Source organism: Coffea eugenioides, chromosome 10, assembly GCF_003713205.1.
Source record: "Coffea eugenioides isolate CCC68of chromosome 10, Ceug_1.0, whole genome shotgun sequence".
Taxonomy (NCBI): domain Eukaryota; kingdom Viridiplantae; phylum Streptophyta; class Magnoliopsida; order Gentianales; family Rubiaceae; genus Coffea; species Coffea eugenioides.
Window position 1 is genome coordinate 37,621,245 of NC_040044.1, and position 22,749 is coordinate 37,643,993.

Genomic DNA, 22,749 nt, shown 5'->3' on the forward strand with positions numbered 1-22,749 from the left:
AAATGATTTTTGATTTTTATAAAATAAATGAAGAAAAAGGGCCTAAAATGGGACATATAAAGTGCGACGGTTTGGACCCAAAATTTAGTCTAAAAAGGGTTTTTTAAGAAAAACAGGAGTCGTCACTTGGTATTGAGTTTAAATGTACCAAATTACCCAAAATATATTTTTAAATGAAAACAAATAAAAACCCTTTTAAACGACTCCAAATCTTTAAAAATATGAAAAAAAAAGAGTTCGGAAGTCACGGTTGAAGTAAGGAAAGCTAGAGATTTGATATGGTCAAACCTAAGGCACCCTTTCAACCTAACCAAGGTTAGTTGTGAGATTTAGCTAAAAATTTTCCTAATCTAACCTATAAAACTTATCACATTTGGATATTTCTATATGGATGCAGATCTAAATCTAAAAGATATCGGGAGGGTCGAAATGTCTCTTCAAAATTTAATTGGTGCAAGTCACATTAATTGTGAAATCCAAAAATGATTATTTGAAAAGGTCACGAATATGCAAAAGACGAGATTCGAAAAAAAAAAATTATAATATATAGATAAATATACATGACCTAAAAGAGAGGAATGCAACATAACGGGTACGGGAAACCAAAATTCATGACATAATTTTCCTTCTTATAGAGGGGGAAAGAGCGTGCTAAGGTTAAAAAATCACACTCGTTCATTTCCCATATTTGAAGGGTGACTCTTCTAACCTACTTAAACAAATGGACTAACCTATTTCTAATTTCCTAAAATGAGATGCAATTTTAAATGATATGATCTAAACATCTAGAGAGTAAGAGAATAATAGTAGAAAAAATATCATACAGATTAAAATAACTTAGAAATAGGAAAAATGCATGAAATGCAATAAGTGTCACATAAGGTATGAACCTGATGCAAAAACGATCTAAAGGGTCTAACATTGAACTAACCTATTTTTACAAGTTCTCACTAGCATTGGACTAGTGAAAAATCGGGGAGAAAGGCCACAACTAGCATTGAACTAGTATGGTGACATTATGCATTTATTATAAATAAATGAAGCATGTAAAGTATAATTAAAGCAAATAAACACATAAAACACATGATACATAGGTATAATATCTAGATGCAAAATCCTAGAAAAGCAAATAAATACATATGTACACTAGCACACAAGCATGTAAGTAAATAAAAACTAATTATTATATTAAGAGCCATAACTACAATCTAGAAAGGAAATTTTTGGAAATAATAAACCTATCTATTACATTTATCTAATTAATTATATTTTGGCAAAAATAAAATCTATCTATTACATGGCCTAACTAAATACAATTCTTGGGCACTTGTCAATTACAACTTGGCATTTAAATGCCTCCTAAATAATTATAAAAAATTAAATAAAACTAATTAAAACTTAAAGTGAATAAAATGAGTAAATAAAGGATAAAGCACTCAAGACATGCAATCACACATAAAACACATAGGAGCACATAAAAGAACTAAAGTAGTGGCCAAATAAAGCAGAGTTTGTCCTATTTATACTCCAAAATCAACAAAATAGTCAAGACACCAATTTAATTAACAATTCAAAAAAAATGTAAACATATAGCAAAATTCACTCTATTATTCCAAAAAAATTATGAATAAATATAAAATCCCTAAAATTCACCAATTAAATGCATCTAAATGAAGCATGATTAACAATTAAAGAAGATAAACAAATTATACTTAAGGAATCAAAACTATTAGGGATCCAATTATAAAAACTGAAAAGCTTGTTGGGTTAAATTATAATTCTTAAAAAAATTAGGGGTCAAAATTGAATAAAATATAAAGATTAGGGATCAAATTGCCATTAAAGTAAGGACCTAATTGAAATAAATTCAAAGTTTTCGAGGGCCATAGTGAAATTATATAAAAGACCAGGGACTTAATTGAAAATATGTTTTCTGATTTCCCAAGGCCGGAAGGCCTTTGTGCTATCTTATTGCTTTTTCTGGGCCGTAACGTCCTTGGCCCAAAGAAAAACCCGAAAGGAAAAGATGGACTAATCCATTTATTTGACTAAAACAAGTGGAGCCAAAAACGTTGGGTTTTGGCTCCAAAAAAAAAGTCTCGGCCTAATTGTTTTTATCCCATAACACATTTCATTAAACATGTATGGCCCAAATCGGATCAAATCTAACAAAACAAAACAAGAAAAATCGGAAGAAAAATAGAAAAAAGAGAAATCAAGAACATTTCGACGGGTTTGAATTTTCTGGCGAGTCGACCGTTGAAAACTAAAAAAATTCTGGCCAAAGTGGCCGGAATCTTGCCGGAACCCCATTTTTCTAGTTTTAAGCACGGATCTTTACATATACACGAAGCTCATGTCATTTTGGACCAAAATCAATATCCAACAAGGGTTTAAAATCGTGTGATCCTAGAAGAAATGTGGATCTAAGTTCTTGAACATAAACTTTTATAAACCCCATCAAATCTTTTGCATTAATGTCGAATAGGGTAAGGAAAGGTCATAGAAATACCTGGGGATGATTTTTGGACAAGATTGAAGTCGGTAAAGTGCGAAGGAATACGATTTGTTAAATCTCCAAGAAATTTGCAGCAGCACCAGTGGAGTTGAGGCAGTGAGTTTGTAGCCAAATACGATGGACTTCCGGTCATTCTTTCCACGAGATTTCTAAACAAACGTTACTCTCCTGATTCTGAAGATTGCGCAGAAGTCGAAATATCCTCAAAGGGAGCTGTTTTGAAGGTGGAAATTGGGTCACAACAGGGCTAAAAAGTCAGCCTGCTCTGCAAAAAAAATTCCAGCAACTTCTCTCTCTTTTTTCTCTTTTTCTTCCTTTTTCTCTCTTCTCTTACTGTTTTCTCCACCCTACAGCTACGTTCTCAACTATTTAAATGGAACAAAAGCTTCTCAAACCCTCTTCTCAACATTTTTCTTGATTTTTATTTTTTGGCCCTTTGATGGCCTTGTTTTCCAGAAGATTCTTGATACTTCTTGTTACGATGAGGTGGCTTTTGTACTATCAAGCTTGGGGAAAAATAAAAGGAAGAAAAATGCGAATTTGATGCCTCCAAATTTCCAACTGCATTTTCATGCTTGTTGCCCTGGTTCTGGTAGAAGAAGGAGGATATAACGCGCTAAGGATTTTTTTTTTTTTTTTTTTTGAGGAAAGCTGCAAATTTTAATTATTCATTTTTATCATATTTTTGCTTTCTTTCTTTTCTTTTCCCTTTTGATTTTCCTACAAAAACAATTAAATAAAAATCAAACAAGGTAAAAAAATGAAAATAAAATAAAACAAAATGAAATAAAGAAGATAATAAAATTTTGTGGTCTATACGCACAATGGACTCGAAACATGTTTCATGAAATTCTTTTATGGCCAAAATCAGTTTTCTATACATTGTGCTAATGCTGCAACGCTTGCTAAACATTGATATTGGACTGAGACATATTTATGTGAAGAACTTGAATAGAGTCAAACTTTGTAAAGTCTAGTCAAAATTTGAGTGATCATTCAATCAAAGGATTATCAAGAGATTTAGTGTACAAAATATCAAAAGCGTTAATCACTCATAAAGAAAACTCAATTTAACGTTAGATACAATGTCTAATCTTGAATTCAATGAGTCAAAATAAATCATTCTAGTGATTGTAGCATTATGCTAATTTCAAGAGAGTGCAAAATACAGCCACTAGAATAAGGGATGGTCGAATATGTAACTCTCAACGTACGGATATTAAAAAAGTGCTTGAACAGGCAGGGCCACTATGTGAATGTGAAACTTGGGCAATTCACAAAACTTTATGGGTTTATCTTTGAAACATTCATGAAGAGAATATGCAAACAAGGCCTCAAAATGTATTGTTATTTGAACAAACAACGGTGCAATAAACCTATGTGTGATTAGTTCATGAATCTTGTCATATGTTTGAGTGGTTCAAATCTTGTCTATCTTTTCTTACGGACTTGATATAAAGAACTTTTCACTAATGTAGTAGAGTCAATAAATTAATATCTACGTGGGCGGCATTAAAGTTTTTTAGAACCCCCAAAAAGAAAAAAAGACAATGGAATTGCTTTTTCTTTTGTTTTCTTTTTTTTTTTGTGTATATATAAAATTCACAAGAAGCCTTTGCTCAAGTAGTCTTCCCTGTTTGGGAACTGCACACAAATAGAGCTAGCTTTAAGTTTCTTTAAACGAAGTCGATTTGTAATACATATTTTTAGCTTGATTTGCAGAAACCACTTATGAAAAGTTGCAACAGGATTGGGACGCAGACGAGAAGTTGTACAAATACAGGGAACAAATCAAAAGGGTGATAAAATATCAGCACATAGACGATAGGGAGTTTATGTTGATTGATACTTGATGGTGATCACGGGGGGTTCAGCCTGTTACAAAAATTTCCGAAGCTGCATGGCCTGGTTTTAAGATTACCCCCGCCACTCTCAAGGCATCTCCTGTAGAATGGACCACTGCAAATTGGCTTTCGTCCCCGTACTACGGGGTAAGTAATACTCCTCCTTCCAGAAGCAAGAACATTGCCAAACTGAGAATCCATAAGGAATTCTTGGTCGTCGGCTACAGTACTGCCGACCGTGGAATCGCCCCAATCCCAGCTAACGCTACCATTAACGCTTTGAATACTAGTAGTAAGCAGCAGCCATGCCATCACTGGGAAGATGCACAGGCTCTTGCTCTTGCTCTTGCTCTTGGATGATGATCTCTCCATATCTCCCTGCTATCTCTTGCTCTTGGAGACCTGAATAGCTTTCTCCTTTTGTACCTACTTTACATAATGCAAGATAATGAACATATATGGCTGTAGTTGGCACTGAGGTGACGAGACGACTTTAGGTCTTCCTTTCCAGTCCAAACCTTTAACTAGTGCACCGACATGTTAGGTGACCCTCAGCAATGTTTCTCTTTTTTTTTTTTTAGCAAAAAAAAGTGTTTCGTGAAACAATTAATTTTTTTGACTGGGAATAGGTGTGCAAACTAATCAAACTACTTGACTCAAGCTTGCTAGTAGTTCAGCTAAAGGCTCGACACAAATTCGGCGTTAATAGAATTCGAGTTGAAAAAATCAAGGTTCAAGTACCCGTCAAGCCTTATCGAGTAATATATTTACAATATAATTTTTAATTATTTATTATAAAAATATGAAATTTACTAAAAAATCAAATTTGAAAACTCTATCAAGCTCAAATTGGTCTAGTTCGAGTGAAGTAAAATAAACTCAAGGTTGAGCTCGAGCTCAACTTTGAAAAACTCGACAGGTTCAAGCTTAAGCTGAGTTCAAGTATTTTTACTCCAGTCAAATTTGAACAGTGCATTACTCGAATTTGACAAGAATCGATATTAGCCCTAATTGGAAATTTTTAAAAAGAAAAGGTTTTTCTTGAGAACATATGTGGGGTAATTCTAACAATTAATGTTAAAACTTAAAGGAAACTAAATCAAAATTTCAAAAGTTAAGGAAAAGCAATTCAAACAAATTTTTATTATTAAGAAGAAAAAAAAACCAGATTCATCTAATAAGGACCCCCACGTAAGAAAATGATGGATCAGCCAAGCCCTGCTACTGGGGGCACTTTCTTCTGCCGACGCTCGTGATGAGGTGAGGACCCCAACATCTACCTCTTATTTCTGTTCGAAATGATGAAGAGTTAAAACGACTCCTTGTGACAGATAAGATAAAGATAGCAGAAAGGAGGGAAAGCATTAAAAGGGACCAAGAAGAGTACATGACTTCTACCGTCACAACGAGCTAGTTGGCTGCAGAAAAAGCCACATTAGCACAACTAATAAATTTGTGAATAAGGAATCTGCCAGTTTGGAGTTTGAGGTATACAGTTTTGGATTTAGCCCAAAGGTTCTTTTCAAAATAATTGAACTTTTAGCTGGAATGCAAATTGCAAATGGAAATGGGGCAGGAACGGTTGTCTCTTCGGTTGTCAGAGACAATCATTCCTGAAGGTTCACGGCCACGATGTGGCCTCAAAAATTTGTGCGATTCAGATTACAGCATATAACTCGATTTTCACGCCATATGTGGGGCCCACAAAAAAATGTTGTAAAATTACGTCGTGTGCAAAGTAAGTTACACCGTGTGCAATGAAAGTTACGTGCAATGAAAAATAAATACAACCGGCAGGTGCAACCGTTTGTACCCCTTGTCCAATTGCAAATACCTTTTCTGGCACAGAAACTTGGACGTTTGCTTTGAAGTTGGCGGTAGCTCTAGACAGCGAATATTCAAACGAAAGAAAGGAAACGACATCGTTGCGGGCTGCATGACCCTTTACTTCTTCTTCATAATCCATATAGTCTCTTTTGCCAAGCCTAAGTTGCCTGATATGCCCGCAGTTTGTTGAGTGGGCAAATAGTCAAACACATGATTAATAAGACAATAATGATATTGGAGCAAGTAAAGTATAATAAACTTAAAATAAAAGTTGTATGATGATTAGAAATAAAATATATCTAGTTGTAAAAGATTAGGTATAGAAATTAGATTCTTTAGTCATTTTATTTCCCAACAATGCAAGAGACGTGAGCCTGTGTTTTATGATCAAATACATCAATTATTGAATTAACATCATTAGTTTTTTGAATTATTCCTTTCTCGATGTTGTATGATCAATGTATAAGCAGCAATATCATCATTAAAAGGCTCAATAGAGTCGGCGATGATGAACACTTTGTAACAGATTAAAATATCGCTACGTTTTGTGTTTCTTTTTGACTAACACTCCTTTTTTTTTCCTTAAATCCAATCCAATCTTACATCTAGTTTTCTAACCATTTTAATTAAGGGTCTATCTAATGAGTGCTGTATGGGCATTCGTTAAGATATATTTCAGATGTTATATTTTTGAAAATATAAAATTAATTAGAAAAAATAAATAAATATAAGGGAGGATAATAATTGTTAGTATGTATATTCATGGCATGTTAAATAAATGTTAAGTATATTAACGGGTGCCCTATATAAAAGCCCTTTAATTAAAGTCAATCTTACAGTAGGAGTAGGTTTAGTATAGACTTACATAAAGACAAATTAGTATTTCCTTAATTAGTTGCTAGTTAAAAGCAAAACTAGCTACTAATGATTGTTTACTAACATTAATCTTAAGGATTAATCGTCTAACTGACACTGTATACACTTTCACCATTTGTTACATGACACATAATTATAATTTGAATTTGAAATTCAAATTTTACATATGTGTCGTATATCCAACCGTTATAGTGTGTATAAGATTTACTCGTTAAGAATTCTTATACGATAAATAGCAATCATAAATAAAAGTTAGATTCCTATACGATACTTTTTACAAAGAAAACTTGAAGGATCTTATACGATACTTATTACAAAGAAAACTTGAAGGATACAAAAAATAACTTATCATAAAGTTGGGAGAGGGCAATGTGATATTATTTTCTTGTTGGGGGATTGGCTGCTCCTGCCCAGTGCCCACCCCCTCCGTCCGGCAATTGGTTGGGCAGTAGAACACATTAGTGTTTTTGGAAGCTGCAGTTACGTCTAAAAGTTGAGTGAAGCATACAATCCTGTAAATACAAAGTTATACAACAACAGAGTAAATCCCTTTATTGCTTGACTAAATACAACATTAGCGATTGAAAGGCAGCAAAGCGCAGGAGAGCAGAGGCGAGCTATCAATTAGGATTTTGACGCTTGCATCGATTGTAGTCAGTACAGCGCCCATTAACAGAATTAACTTGGACTATGCAATTGCTGTATTGAGGCGCACTACAAACTTGCTTCCCCCGAAGAGAGTTGTACCCAATTGTATTTTGTTGCTGGGATTGCAGCCATCTCCCAGGTGCAGCATAGGGCCTGAGAAACTCCTCACCTTCAGATTCCATGCTGCCGTCCAAGAAGCACTCGGAAAAGGTACCGTTGCACGGTAAACCAGCACCCTTTATTGGGGAAGAAACTGAAGCTCCTGCCAAGTCGCCCCACAGGATGAGGAACAAAACGAGGAAAAGAAGACCAGTATTCTTCTTCCTCTTCAAACTGAAGCTCATGATGTCTGTTGTTGTTAACTCCCTTGTGATATCTTCTTCTTCCTCAATCAAGAATCTTTGGAGGTTATCAGCAAAGCGGAGAAATGGAGCTATGGGGGAGGCCTGAAGGGGGTATTTAATTCACTGATAGCTGTTTGCTACTAAAATAAAACTGTGCGATTGCAGAAGTCGTCGGATGTGCACCGACAGCAGTACTGCTACTGATAGTGATTTTGTGAAAAAGTAATGATCAGCATGCGTCGTGGGCCAATACAAGTTTGGCTATAACGCTTCAATAATATCCAAATAATAGCACCTTCTGCTAGAATCCAAGCAGCAAACAACACATCGTTTTCCGGTCATGAATGAATGAAAATAGGGTAAAAAATAAAAAAGCTCCTAGTGGTAAATCTAATACACAGAAAAGTCTTTCATAGTTTCAAAATGTCCAACATAACACCTCATATTTTGAACTAAATTGTAAAGTGACGGAATCCGTTAAACTTAACAGAAATGATTTATTGGAACACAGAAAAAAAAAATTTATACCTAATTTTTAACAAATATACATGTTCTAACTCTTAGCCCTCAATTCTCTCTCTCTAGAGAATAAAATAAATGATTTATTGAGCTATCTTTTGTTTAATTATATTATTTTACACTTAATTTTTAACAAATATACCTGTTCTAACCCTTAGCCCTCAATTCTCTCTCTCTAGAGAATAAAATAAATAATTTTATTGAGTTGTCTTTTGTTTAATTATATCAGGGCATTTTTGTTATTTTGTCCATTTTCATTAAGTTTAACGGATTCCGATACCTTTACAATTTAATTTAAAATATGAGATGTCGTGTTATACGTTTTAAAATTACGGAAAACTTTCCTATATATTAGATTTATCACGATGACTTTTTATTTTTTACCCATGAAAATATGTCGTACTTGCAAGTTGCAACAATTCCTGTGTATAAACAGTGTCGTGTACGAGAAAAGACTTAAAGGAAGGACTGCTCTAAGGAAGGTTTGATTAGGACAGGAAACTAAGAAAACACTTTTCAGTGGTTGAAGAAGTACTCCAATCAAGCTAACGTCCATTATTCCTACCTACTGTCATTAGTTTTTTTTTTTTGACTAGTACGTAGTCTTAATCGCGCTTGCGTAATAATGCATGCAGAGATTTTGACCGTGTGACCTATAAAACAGAACAAATAGCATTAGTTCAGCTATCGTTAGGAAAAAAGATTAAAGCCTATACAATAATATTATTGCTTCCTACTTTAAAATGATCAGAATAATAGTAGTAAAACTTCATTAAGTAGAGTTCTACGTTTATTTCTTGTCAAAATTTAGCACATTTATCCTATGGTTTTTGCCTTTTTGGAGAATACACGCAAAATTTAAGGGTGGTATTAAGAACAACAATGGAAAATTTTAAACCCAAAAAACATCTGTGTACTAATTAATCTTAACTTTTTTTTTTTGGAAAAAATTTGAACCCAAAATCATTAGTGTACTAAATGTCAGAATATAAGTTTGAGGTATTACATGTAATGCCGTGCAATATACGCACGGGTAGGATTTAGCGTAGCATTATATTGGACTTAGCTACTCTCTCGTGGATTCTCTCTCAATTTCCTCCGCATTGCACATTTGGATGTATGATAGTGTCTTTATTTATTAATAAGAGTTAGGATTAATTAAATTTAAAATGATTATATTCCTTCCTAATAAATAAAGACACGTGACATGGATTCAGATGTATATTGTAAGAAATGAAGAGGGAATCCACTAAAGATGAGTTAAATCCGCATTAATACAAGTCATTTTGAACTAAACTCAACCCGAATATCAAACCGACCAGGTCATAGGTTCAACAAGTTAGTAGCTTAATCGCCGCACCTTAAGTTAGTCATAGGTTCAACCGACCTTAATTTCTTCAATTTAATATCCCGACATGTTCTGAAAATTCAGTTGCCCCATGGAAGACTAGTAAGCAATCGGATTAAGCAACAGTACTCACATCAACAGAGATCCCTTGGTCCTTGGTAACAGAGGTGTAAGAATCACAACTCAATTATATTGATCCATTTAAACTAGTCATTAATAACCCACCCAGACCCGTCCATTATTTTTGAACGGGTCTAAATGGGCACTCAATTAAATCCATTTAATTGGCGAGCAGTGAGTTAACCCGACTCACTCATTTATATTTATATGCATTTAAAAATAATTATTCATTTAAATTCAAGTTTTAGTGAGTGTTAAGCAAGTGCATTTGAATTTCTTACCAATCTAATAACAATAAAATACAATTTTTTCTTGTCCAACAACATGTGAAAAATAAAAGAAAATGAGTATAATTTTAAGTGACTCAAAAATAGGTAATTGGATATATGTATATTCATTTGTTAAATGGATATAAATGGATTGACCTAATTATTTACTAGTCTCCTATGAGGTTTCTAACAATTTCATTGGCCTCCCCTCCAAGTTTTAAAAATTACACTAACCTCTCTGGAGATTTATTATTTTGTAACATCTAAATCCAACCAACAATTAAAAAGTGATATTAGGAGAGAAAAGATAATATGATTCCATCATTGCCCATCGTCTAGTAAATTGTTTAATTAATCTAATACCAGTCCAAATATTAAAGAAAATATTAAAATTTGTTGTTTATCATCGGCATTAAAAAGATTGTATCATTCTATATATTTCACTTACTATAAGATCCAACCTATTGTCAAACATGATTAATAACAATTAATCAAAATATTACAAAGATCGAACTTTAATACCATAAAAATCTCAACAACTAACCTTAATATGTTGAAAATAATATTTATGATGTTAAAGTTTGTTCTCTGTAATATTTTGGTTGCAAATGTTTTGATTATTTATTGTTGATCATATTTGACAATGGGCATGTAACTGAAGAGAGTAATTTGGATCTTATATTAAATGAAAAATATAAAATAATATATATATTTTTTATGTTATATGTGATTTGATCCCTAATAATAAACAGCAAATTTTAGTATTTTTCTTTAACATGCAGGTTGGTATTAAATTAATTAAATAATGTAGCAGATGAGGAGCAATGACGAAATCATATTATGTTCTCTCTCATAATATCACTTTTTTAATTATTGATTGGCTCTAAATATAACAAGATAAGTAACCTCAAGGAAGGTTAGTGTAATTTTAAAAATTTGAAAGGAAACCAATAAAATAATCAGAAACCTCAAGGGAAGTTTCTGAAATTATCCCTACTTTCTAAATCATTTTTCCCAATCATTTATCCAGCAGAAAATGACAAAAGCCCAAGAGCCACAAACAAAATCAACAACAATTTGGGACATGGACTCCATAGTTTTGGGCCTAGATTAATATGTTGCACTAAAATAGTCTAAGATATATTAATAAGTTCACTACAAGAAATAAGATCAAGGCAGCTGGCATTCATTATTTTTGTGTTAATCTTGTATGTATATCGACATATGCACTATTACATTATAGTGTTGAATACATGTTACATTTGAAAATTTTTAATTTTAACTTTAAATTATAATTATTTATTATGCATGGAAGGATGAAAGTGCCATCCTTTGAAGATTAACCCATTATTTTTAACTATTCATATGTTTATTTCTTCTATAAACACTCTCATAGTAGAATAGCCCTAATCAATCAATGAAAAGATTTTGAGCTTAATGAAACTTTTGTCTTGACTGTGCTCAAATCTGTTCAATTTTACTTTCTTTTTTTGAACAAGATTGTTGTGTCTTCTACTTTTTGGTTCATTTCGTGCTTTAATCAGCATAATTTGTGCATAACAAAATTGTTGTGCCTTCTACGTTTTTGTTCATTTCGCACGTCAATCACCAAAATTTGTGCGTGTATAGCAAAAGGAGTAGATTAATCAATTTCTTTAGATCCAAAATTTATTGATATGCAATACCTATTTTTTTTCCCCTAATTCTAAACAAGAACTTGTTCAATTATGGAATCCGATGTGTGGACTTTGCTATATGTATAGGCCAATATTGGATGTTTTGCTCTTTCTTAGCGAACATATGTAAAAAAATTCCGTTGTAATTTCCTTTTTCAATTCGCCTTGTGTCTTGATTTCAAGGGCTTTTGCTATTTGAAAATTAATTTTGGTAGAAAAAAAAAAAGGTAAGAAAATTTGAAGAGGTGGAAAGGACTAAAATTAGGATTAATCTTTTCTGCATTAACAATGTATACACTATCAGCATTGAATGGATGATAACTATGCAAAATTTAAATTTAAAATTTAATTTTTATATATTTATTATGAATCCAACGATGATAGTTTATATACACTGTCAATGTACATAAATATTTACTCATAAAACTAAACTAAATTACCAAGCAATTCCAAATCCAAAGCATATACAACGAGAGTTCATAGAAGTTTTTCAATTGAAAAATACGAAATTACCCTTGGATTTGTTCTTTCCATTTTTATGATTTTTTCTCCAAGTCCCATCCAACCATACATTAATTTCAGTGGCGGCGTAAGTATATCTCTTCCCCTCCTGCGATTACCCAAGCGACGGCAATTCCTATTCACCATATAATAATCCGTTCCTAAATTATAGGAATCAGATTATTGAAACCCGATTTGGGATTTCCCGGTTCTGGTACTACTCAATCTAACTGACTATTTCCCAAAAATCCCTAGCAATTCATTTTCTATTTTAAAAACCCTAACACATTTCCCCCAAAAATCCCTAGAACTTTGTAGAGAACAATTTTTCACTTGCCGGCAGCGACGGTGATGAAGCGAGCGGCGGACGACGGGTTGACTAAGCCGGACGGCGCGAAGAAGCCGGTCTTCCTCACCAAAGCTCAGCGGGAACAGTTAGCTCTTCAGAAGCGGGAGGAAGAAGTCGCCGAACAAAAACGCCGTGCTGAGCAACTGCTGCTTCAAACCCATCGTCCTTCTTCCGCTGATGGCTCTAAACCCTCCTCCGATAGGGATAGGGATCGGGATAGGGATAGGGATAGGGATAGGGATAAGGATCGTGAGAGGGAGAGAGATAGAGAAAGAGAGCACCGTGAACGGCGGGAGAGAGATCGAGAGCGGGAACGGGAAAGAGAGAGGGAACGAGAAAGGGATTACCGCGACTCGGAGCGGCGGAACCGGGAGAGGGAGCGGGAGGAAGAGCAGAAAGCAAGGGAGCAGAAGACTAGGGACAGAGAGAAGGAGAAGGAGTTGGACGCGATTAAGGAACAGTATTTGGGGTCGAAGAAGCCGAAGAAACGGGTGATTAAGCCGAGTGAGAAGTTTCGTTTCTCGTTTGACTGGGAGAATACAGAGGACACTTCTCGGGATATGAATATTCTGTACCAAAACCCTCATGAGGCTAGATTGCTGTTTGGCAGGGGTTTTCGGGCTGGGATGGATAGGAGGGAGCAGAAGAAGCTTGCTGCCAAGAATGAGAAGGAGCTGAGGGAAGAAATTCGGAAAAAGGAGGGTGTAGAGGAGACTCCTGGAGAGGCTGCGGCTCAAAAGTTGAAGGAGCAGGCTGCTGATTTGTATGATACCTTTGATATGAGGGTTGATCGGCATTGGTCCGAGAAGAAGCTTGAGGAGATGTCTGAGAGGGATTGGAGAATTTTCAGGGAAGATTTCAACATCTCGTATAAAGGTTCCAGAATCCCTCGACCTATGAGGAGTTGGACTGAGAGCAAGCTTAGTTCTGAATTGCTTAAGGCTGTGGAGAGGGCTGGTTACAAGACCCCATCTCCTATTCAGATGGCGGCTATCCCACTTGGCCTCCAGCAACGTGATGTTATTGGTATTGCTGAGACTGGTTCAGGTAAGACTGCTGCTTTTGTTCTTCCCATGTTGACTTACATAACTAGGCTTCCTCCTATGAGTGAAGAGAACGAGGCCGAGGGGCCATATGCAGTTGTTATGGCGCCAACTCGAGAACTTGCACAGCAAATTGAGGATGAGACTGTTAAATTCGCTCACTACTTGGGTATTAAAGTTGTTTCTATAGTGGGGGGTCAGTCCATAGAAGAACAGGGGTTTAAGGTTAGACAAGGGTGTGAAGTTGTTATTGCCACTCCTGGGCGTCTTCTGGATTGTTTAGAGAGGCGGTATGTTGTTCTTAACCAGTGTAATTATGTTGTTCTTGATGAAGCTGACCGCATGATTGATATGGGTTTTGAACCCCAAGTTGTGGGGGTGCTAGAGGCTATGCCTTCGAGTAATATGAAACCAGAGAATGAGGACGAAGAATTAGATGACAAGAGGATCTACAGAACGACATACATGTTCAGTGCTACCATGCCACCTGCTGTAGAGCGGCTTGCTAGGAAGTATTTGCGAAATCCTGTAGTCGTGAACATTGGAACTGCAGGTAAGGCAACAGACCTCATCACTCAGAATGTGATGATGGTGAAGGAATCAGAGAAACCAACCAGATTGCAGAGGTTGCTAGATGAGCTTGGAGATAAGACTGCTATAGTGTTTGTTAACACAAAGAAAAATGCAGATACAATTGCTAAGAATTTGGACAGGGCAGGGTATCGTGTTACCACTTTGCATGGTGGGAAGTCCCAGGATCAGAGAGAAATCAGCCTTGAAGGTTTTAGGACCAAGAGATACAATGTGTTGGTTGCAACGGATGTAGTAGGACGTGGGATTGATATACCTGATGTTGCCCATGTCATTAATTATGAAATGCCCAGTAACATTGAATCATACACCCATCGTATTGGACGTACAGGTCGTGCTGGGAAGACGGGTGTAGCCACTACATTTTTAACTCTTAGTGACTCTGATGTCTTCTATGATCTCAAGCAAATGCTTACTCAAAGCAATAGTCCTGTGCCTCCAGAACTTGCTAGGCACGAGGCATCAAAGTTCAAGCCAGGGACCATTCCTGATAGACCACCTAGACGGAATGATACAGTATTTGCTCATTGAGTCTATTGTCCCCAGATTATGTTCTGCTTTGGTGCTCTAGTGATGTGGGCTCAAATACTATGATTGCTTTACGGGCAAAGCAAAAATTTTATCTGGAGATTGTGCATTTAAATTTGAGGAACCAGTTGTGCTTAAAATGGTAAACTATGTAACGAATCCTTTTCAATATTGCTTTTCTTTTACTACTACTCTTTTATTACTGTCTGTTAACTGCTGGAGCATATTTTTGATTATGGTTCTGAGGAATTTGTAATTGCCTCTACATTTTCCTGGATCTAAGGAAGAATACTTGAGGTTAATGGTTTGTCTCATTTTGTTTTTAATTTTCTCTGTAGTCATATCATAGTTTTGGTTGTTTTTTTAGCATTTTTTTCCTTGTGTTTAATTTGACAACAGCAAAGAAGGGAAAGATGTGGCTACTTTAGTGATTATAACACGTTGACAGTTTAAGACTCATGAAGTTCCTCAATGTGGCAGAGCTCTTGAATTATTTTGGATGAAAATAACTTGTGAGCCAGCTAGTCTTACAGTAGTAGTTCAATTTTTACAGGTTTGAAGTAATATCATTTAGGGTAAACTACCCAAAATTGCCAGTATGTTATTTATATTAGATAGTGTGGTTCTATTTTTGTTTCCAATTCACCTGCTAAACTTTTAAAATGGTGTAGTCATTGCATTTGATTTTGGGGTTAGCTCTAAAGGACATGTCATATAATCTTAAGTATGATATCAGGTCATTTCTTTTTTATCTGATTACAAAGTTAGACGAAATGGACAGAGATTACCATGTAGAAGTTGAGTTGGTGATTTGGAAATGAAAACAGTTTAGTGGCCAAAAGTAGGCGATGCAAATTTAGTGATCATATAGTGTAATTGAGTTTACAAATATGTCCTAGGGAATTGAGTATGTTGCCAAAGCTATCTGTTGTTTCACTGATTGACAATAAATTCTCGTTGCACTATGAGGTTAGATACTTTGGATTTTAGTAATCTTGAAACTTCTTATTTAGGTTTACTTTGGCCTTGTTCTGCGCATCCTGATTTTCTATTTTGGGGTTTGGTTTGGGGGTGGGGGGACAGGAAAGAGGGAAATTGGAGTAGAGAAATATGTTGAGTCCATGTGGGGATATGTTGAAGATAGGTGCAAAATCGGAAGCTAATCACTATTCACCAGTCAATGTCATTTTTAATAAGAGTGGCTCCTAGCATTTACCCTTCTTTTGAATTTAACTGCATGAACGAATCAAATACCTAACTGGAATCAAGAAACTTCAATGAACTTGATTTATAGGATCATGTTGAACGAGGGAGTTGGGACTGACAATGTCATGATCTGGAACAAGAAATGCTTAAAAGCAAGTTGAACTTTTTTGGAGCTTTTCGAGTTTTAAAAGACGAAGTTTTGAGCATTTCCTGCCTTAATTGATGTCATACTTTCCTTTAATGTGAATTAGCAGTAGTTTCATTTAAAATCTTGTCTTGTAGGAGAGAGACATTTATTAATTGGACATAGATCTTAGTTTGTCATCTAGGGATAGCCTGTGTACTTTTGATGTCTGTTTGCTTTGATGTGAACTTGAGACCTTTAGAACTTGCAATATGGAATGTGGTCTGCAAGAATGTATAAAATGCTTGAAATTTCGAATGATAGAACATACCTGAAAATGATCCTTGATTGAGTGAGAGTTTTCGAATTTAAGCTGTTATAGCTGTGTAAGACTTCAGTTAGTCAACTGGCTGAGCTTTTTGATATAACTTCTTGTTCTGTAATATTTTCTAGAAGAAATATGGTGTGCTTTAATGTTAAATGGCCTTGATTGTTTGGCTTGAATGTCCGCTGTTACAGCTAATTATTTGCCTGGAGATTATGTTCAATTAGCTCCCTAAGTTGGAGTAGGAGATGGCCAGTTGAAGAGTTTGGTTTGGCCCACCTTTTCTTGTTTCTTTTTTTTTTTTTTAAGCTAGACTAGATAGTTTAATTGAGAATTAGCTGTGAAAAAGTCAGATGGATCTGTTTTCTGTTCAAAAAAATTAGTTCCATAAAACCTTGTGTTAATATTTCCTTTCATCTCTTCCTCATTTTCTTTTTTTTCTTTTTTTCTTTTTTGGTTTTTCTGATTTTTCTTCTTCATCCTTCACGTCCCTACGTTGGTGTCGCTTTTAGTCCTTCACTGAAAAGATCCAAGATGTCAGTTACGAATACTGACTTGAAAACGTGTTATTATTGTACCTGCATGTGATGTTAGACTTGACTGGGCTAAGATGGGTTTAAGGAAGGAATGAATTCGGGGCGGGACTAGGTGTTTGTTACATGGGCCTGTAAGTTTTGGTGCTATGTCAGAAATTTGGAGAGGTTGTTGGGTTATCACAAACATTAAACATAAGTATGTTGTCCTTGTAGCTGGAGGAAGGGAAGGTATTGTAGTTGCTGGATTAGTATTTTTCTTATTCATTTTTTCGTCGTTTTATTGGCATAGTATGTTGAGATGAATATTTATGTTTGTGCTCTTTGTCCATTATGAGCTCATCTTTGCCGACTGAAATCTTCTCTGGTTAACGTTTACCCTTTCCCTCCCACATCCCCCCTCTGTCCCTCGCTTGTTAACTAAATTGCATTTGGGTAAGATGGTTACATAACGTGATCTGAATTGTTCATATTTTTTTGGTCTATCGAATGTTCTTGAATTTTTGACATTTAGCTGAAAGATGAAGGCAATATTTGCTACTTACAGGTTCATCAGTGTGTGTTGTTGTCTTCACAATCCAAGCAGTCACCTCAGAGTTTTTGGATGAAGAGGTAATTTTAATCGAAGTGGAATTCTTAGATGGTATGAACTTGGATTAGGACTAGGCAGTTCTGAAATCTTAGCTTTTGTCAGGGTTTTCAATCATCCAGCAGTCTTGATAACGAATACTGGACTCGTCTTCTTTTTTAGGCGCGACCCAGGTCTGAATCCGATCTTGTGATTCTCTTGCCACAGATCTAAGTGGTATAATTTGGTTTCTCACAGAAAGCTGTTTTCTTTTTTTCCTTTTTGGTGGCTTTTGTTTAGATCAAGTTTCTCAGCTTCCAAACTAATTGCACAGGCTGAGGGTGGGGGATCTGTCCAACTCCTTGTACCACTAGTCTCATTTGTGCTCAAACAGATTCCACTCCAGGACACTTTGAATTTGTATTTGCTTTTTGGTTATATATAGGAAGGAAAATTCTAAATTAGTCTATTATAACTTTTTAGTTTTTTTTTTTTTTAAACACAGACGAGAGTAAAAAAAATAAATTTCTTTGTTTCACTTTCTCACACTTTTCCTTTGAAATGATAGGTATCTAAAAAAATTATTTTATTATGCAATGTGGTTTTGGGTTGTAAATTATGGATGCTATTTACACTATAAGAATTTTCCGTGTATCGTCGTAAGAATGGATATGTAAAATGAAAGTGCACTCGTAATTCTCATGTTGCGTTTGAGGTAGAAGCAAATTTTCTCGATATTTCCTTGAGCGGGTCTAGTGGGCTTGCCCCTGTCGGGGTTTCTATCCCACATCGGCTTTGGGGGGGTTGGGGTTTGGGTAGTTAAGTCCCTGGGAGCAATCCAAGAGTTGCCGGCTTTTGGGTTGACTTCTGGGATTAGGTTTAATTAGTCAAATTTCGTTTCTCGAAAGAAGGGTGGTGTTAATCTCAAGATTTCTACCTATTATATAAAAAGACATGGGTGTTTAATGTAACACTTCCATTTTTTAACACGTGGTATAGCTCTTCTTTGAAGAAGTTAAATTTTTCTCGCTTTTTTTATTTCCCCATTTTTTACTTTGACGGACCAAAACAAAAGATCTATTATATAGCTAAGACGGCAGATTTTTATTGCAAGTCATTTTGCTTCATTGCATGGATTTCTATTGTTTTTGTATGTTGTCTAAGTTATGACCATAGGATCAAGTGTTACAAATTAATGAAAAAATTTTGGTTCTTGGATATTGATTAATTATGTTTAGGGATAATTTCAAAAACCTGCCTTGAGGTTTCTGATTATGTCATTGGCCTCCTTCCAGATTTCAAAAATTACACTAAATGGGTTATAAAATAACAAATTTTAAGGGAGGTTAGTGTAATTTTTAAAATCTAGAGTGAGGTTAGTGAAATAGTTGGAAACCTCAGGGGAGATTTCTGAAATTGTTCCTTATATTTGATTAGTAGCTATGCAACTCTTACATTTAAACGGCTCTGTTATGTAATCGATTGAAGTCTCTTTTCCTCTTTCTCTGTAAATCGTTTCTTAGAGTTGCATAGGAAAATCAGCTTTCTTCCTTCCTAGTTGTAATTAACTGTGCATTTCATTGTCTGCTTTCAATAACCTTCCTAATTGTACTCAACTGTGCACTTACTTCGTTGCCTTCCTTCATTAATCTCAAGATTAGTGATGGATCCTTGATTTAGAAGAGCTAACTTTATAGATGGAGTTTTCCTTCACAGTAAATTTTAATTGCTCTGATGCTCAATTTTTCACTTGTATTTTTTTTTTGTTTATTATGTACCAAAAAGATTTGGTGCTATGTGTTCAACTAAAGTATTAGGGGGTCCACACTGTGCCTTGCACAGCTAAGGTACCTCTAGTCTGTTTATAATATTGTAGTAATTTTCTGATGAGATGACAAGAATCAAGATGGTTTGTCAACCACATCAGTCGAAGACTGTTCATATCAAAAAGGCTAAATTTGTCATTTTAGAGGAAAATTGATCTCGCATAGCTTGGCTTAGGTGTCTAAAAATTTTTCTTGAAAAACAAAAAAGAATAGTTAAATTATTAATAGATGAGTGGCATGGACAGAAGGAACTTGGCTAAATTATGTGAATTATAATCCAGTTGTTAATTGGTGGACATTTTCCAAGATGTCATTTTAGCAAAAGAATCAAAAGTGACACGACCGCCACAAACTCAATTGATGGATTTGGGCCAAAAACGTCATTTTAGCAAAATGTAGTAGCAGATTCAGCTAGCACTAGTCAAGAAGTAAGTAGCTATGAGTTCTAATTGCTTTCGAGTTCTTTGTGGCTGAACGTGGGTTCTTTGTGGTTCCTCTTAAATTGCTTTCGGGTCGCTCTTTCGGTAAACTCCCGTGTTTGTTCTAATTGAGTGTGTATTTCTTTCAGTTGCTGAAAAAAAAGTCAAGAAGTAGCTATGACAATAAATGAATCAAATGCTACGGCAACTTTAATATTCGCTGTATGTAAACATATGATAGGATATCCAACTAAATTACAAGACAAAAGTTTAGACATTTTAATAAATTTAACTTGGTCAAAATTATATGATTTTAGATGGTACAAAAATATATTTTTAATAAAAGTATTTTTTTCCAATTGAATACAATCATTCTTATTGGAAAGAAAGATTTTTAGTAGAATTGTCAAAATTATTTGCTGAAAAGATAACACAAAGAATTAGGGGAATTTATAATGGAGAAATCCCTTATTCAAATTTAACTTATGGAGATTCAATTAATTTCATTAATCTAGAAGCATTGAGCTTATGAACGGATTAAAACCTTAAATCTAAAATTAAAAAAGGATGGATTAGAAACAAGAAGAGAACTAGGATCAATTATGTTCTCAATATGGTTATGAAAAAATTGAAGCCCCTTCCTCCAGAAAACTGAATTCTTCAAGACTTAGATTCACAACTCAATCTAGAAATAGAGCCTCTAAAACAAGGTCTTACACTCCATCCAAATCCTATTTAGCAAATAAAAGGGTTAGTTTTACTAAAACTAGATCTTCTAAAACTAAGAGCAATTCTTATCTAAACTTTAGGCTTCCTTTCAAGCTTTTTTCGATGTCTATTTCAAAGGCAGAAAACTAGGTCATATTGCCAGATATTGTAAAGTTAGAGAACAAATTTCTAATCTAGAAGTAGATGATCAAGTTAAAATCAAATAATTAATTTAATTGATCAAGCATCAGAATCTGAATCTGAACAAAATGAAATATATCACATACAGGAAAACTTAGCAATGAATCGCAGCCAATACTTGTGAATGTATAGGAATCTAAGATTGTAGATATTCCAATTTAAATGTCATCGCCAACCAAGATAAACAATTCTTCTTAGAATTCATAGATAAAATTTATGATAATGATGTTAAAAGAGAATATTTACTGAAACTAAAGGATATAATTATTCAAGAAGAACAGTTTAAAAATATAGAATCTTTTTATATAAAAGAAGTATTTAATAGATTTAGGAAACCACAAATTAATACACTAATATTTAAGATTTACAAAGGAAAGCTAATAAACTTAAAAAAGAATTAAAACTATTAAAAATAGAAAATTATGATATTCAATATCAATTGCTAGCCCTACAAACAGATGCCATACATAAAAGGAAAATAAGCAAAAGGAAAAAGAACGTAATTTAAAGAGATTAATCCAAATATCAAAATTGGAAAACAAGGTAATAAATATGTAATATCCTCTATCTCAGAAATTAGATTTCAAAGATGCTACATTCCAATTAAAACAGTAATTAATAAAGAATAATATATATATATATATATATATATATACATGTATATAGTATAAGTAGGAAGGTTCTAACTCGAGTACATGTATTATAGAAGGATTAGTATCAATTCAAAACCAAAAGAAATACTACACGGACTAGATGGTAGAAAATTAGATATTAATTACAAACTTTCAAATGTACATGTTTGTAAGCAAGGATTTTGTTTTCAAAACACTTTTATAGTAGTCAAAGATTTAAAGCAAAATATAATTTTACGAACTCCATTTTATCTCAAATTTTCCCTTTTTATGTAAACAAACAAGGAATAACAATAAAAGTACCCTTTAGTCAAAGAAGTCAATTTCATTCAAATAACTGAAAATTTAAAAGAAATCTATAAAAGAACAAAACAAAACAAATAAACTATTTAAAGGAAGAAATTAAATGTAAAAAAAATAGAAGAAAGTATTCACTCTAAACAAGTACAAGACAAGGTAAAAGAAATTCAACAAAAATTTGAAAAAGAGATTTGCTCAAACTTACCAAATGCATTTTGAAATAAAAAGAAACATATAGTCCATCAACCTTATAACCTAGGATTTGATGAGAAAAATATCCTAAGGCTAGACTAATCCAAATGAGTTTTGATTTATTAGAATATTGTAAAAAACAAATTCAAACTTTATTAGAACAAGACTTAATCGAACCATCAAAATCACCATGGAGTTATTCATCTTTTTATGTGCAAAAACAATGCAAAATTAGAAACAGGAGCTCTAAGGCTAGTTATAAATTACAAACTTTTAAATAAAATTTTACAATGGATTAGATATCCAATTCCAAATAAACGAGACTTAAAAAATGTTTTAACTCTATCATTTACTCAAAATTTGATATGAAGCCCAGCTTTTGGCAGATTCAAATAGCCATTGAAGATAAGTACAAGATAGCTTTCAATGTCCTTTTAGCCAATATCAATGGAAAGTTATGCCGTTTGAATTAAAAAATACCCTTTCAAAATTTCAAAATGTTATGAATGATATTTTTAATCCTTATCATAGCTTTTATATTGATGATGTATTAATTTTTTTCATATTCAAATAAGAAACATTTCAAGCATTTACAAATTTTTTTAATATTATTAAATGAAACGGTTTGGTAGTGTTAGAATAAAAAAATGAAGTTATTCCAAACTAAAGTAAGGTTTTTAGGACATGAGATTTATCAACAAAACTACAAACCAA

At 34.0% G+C, this 22,749-nt stretch overlaps 1 protein-coding gene across 1 annotated transcript; it reads left to right on the forward strand.

Moving 5' to 3' along the window:
- The first annotated feature begins 12,577 nt into the window (after nucleotides 1-12,577).
- On the forward strand, nucleotides 12,578-18,252 carry LOC113748920 (DEAD-box ATP-dependent RNA helicase 21-like). Its single transcript, XM_027292519.1, has 4 exons — nucleotides 12,578-15,143; nucleotides 17,737-17,801; nucleotides 17,884-17,951; nucleotides 18,058-18,252. Exon 1 carries the CDS (start codon nucleotides 12,842-12,844, stop codon nucleotides 15,002-15,004), a length of 2,163 nt encoding a protein of 720 aa, XP_027148320.1. The 5' UTR covers nucleotides 12,578-12,841; the 3' UTR covers nucleotides 15,005-15,143; nucleotides 17,737-17,801; nucleotides 17,884-17,951; nucleotides 18,058-18,252.
- The last annotated feature ends 4,497 nt before the right edge of the window (nucleotides 18,253-22,749 follow it).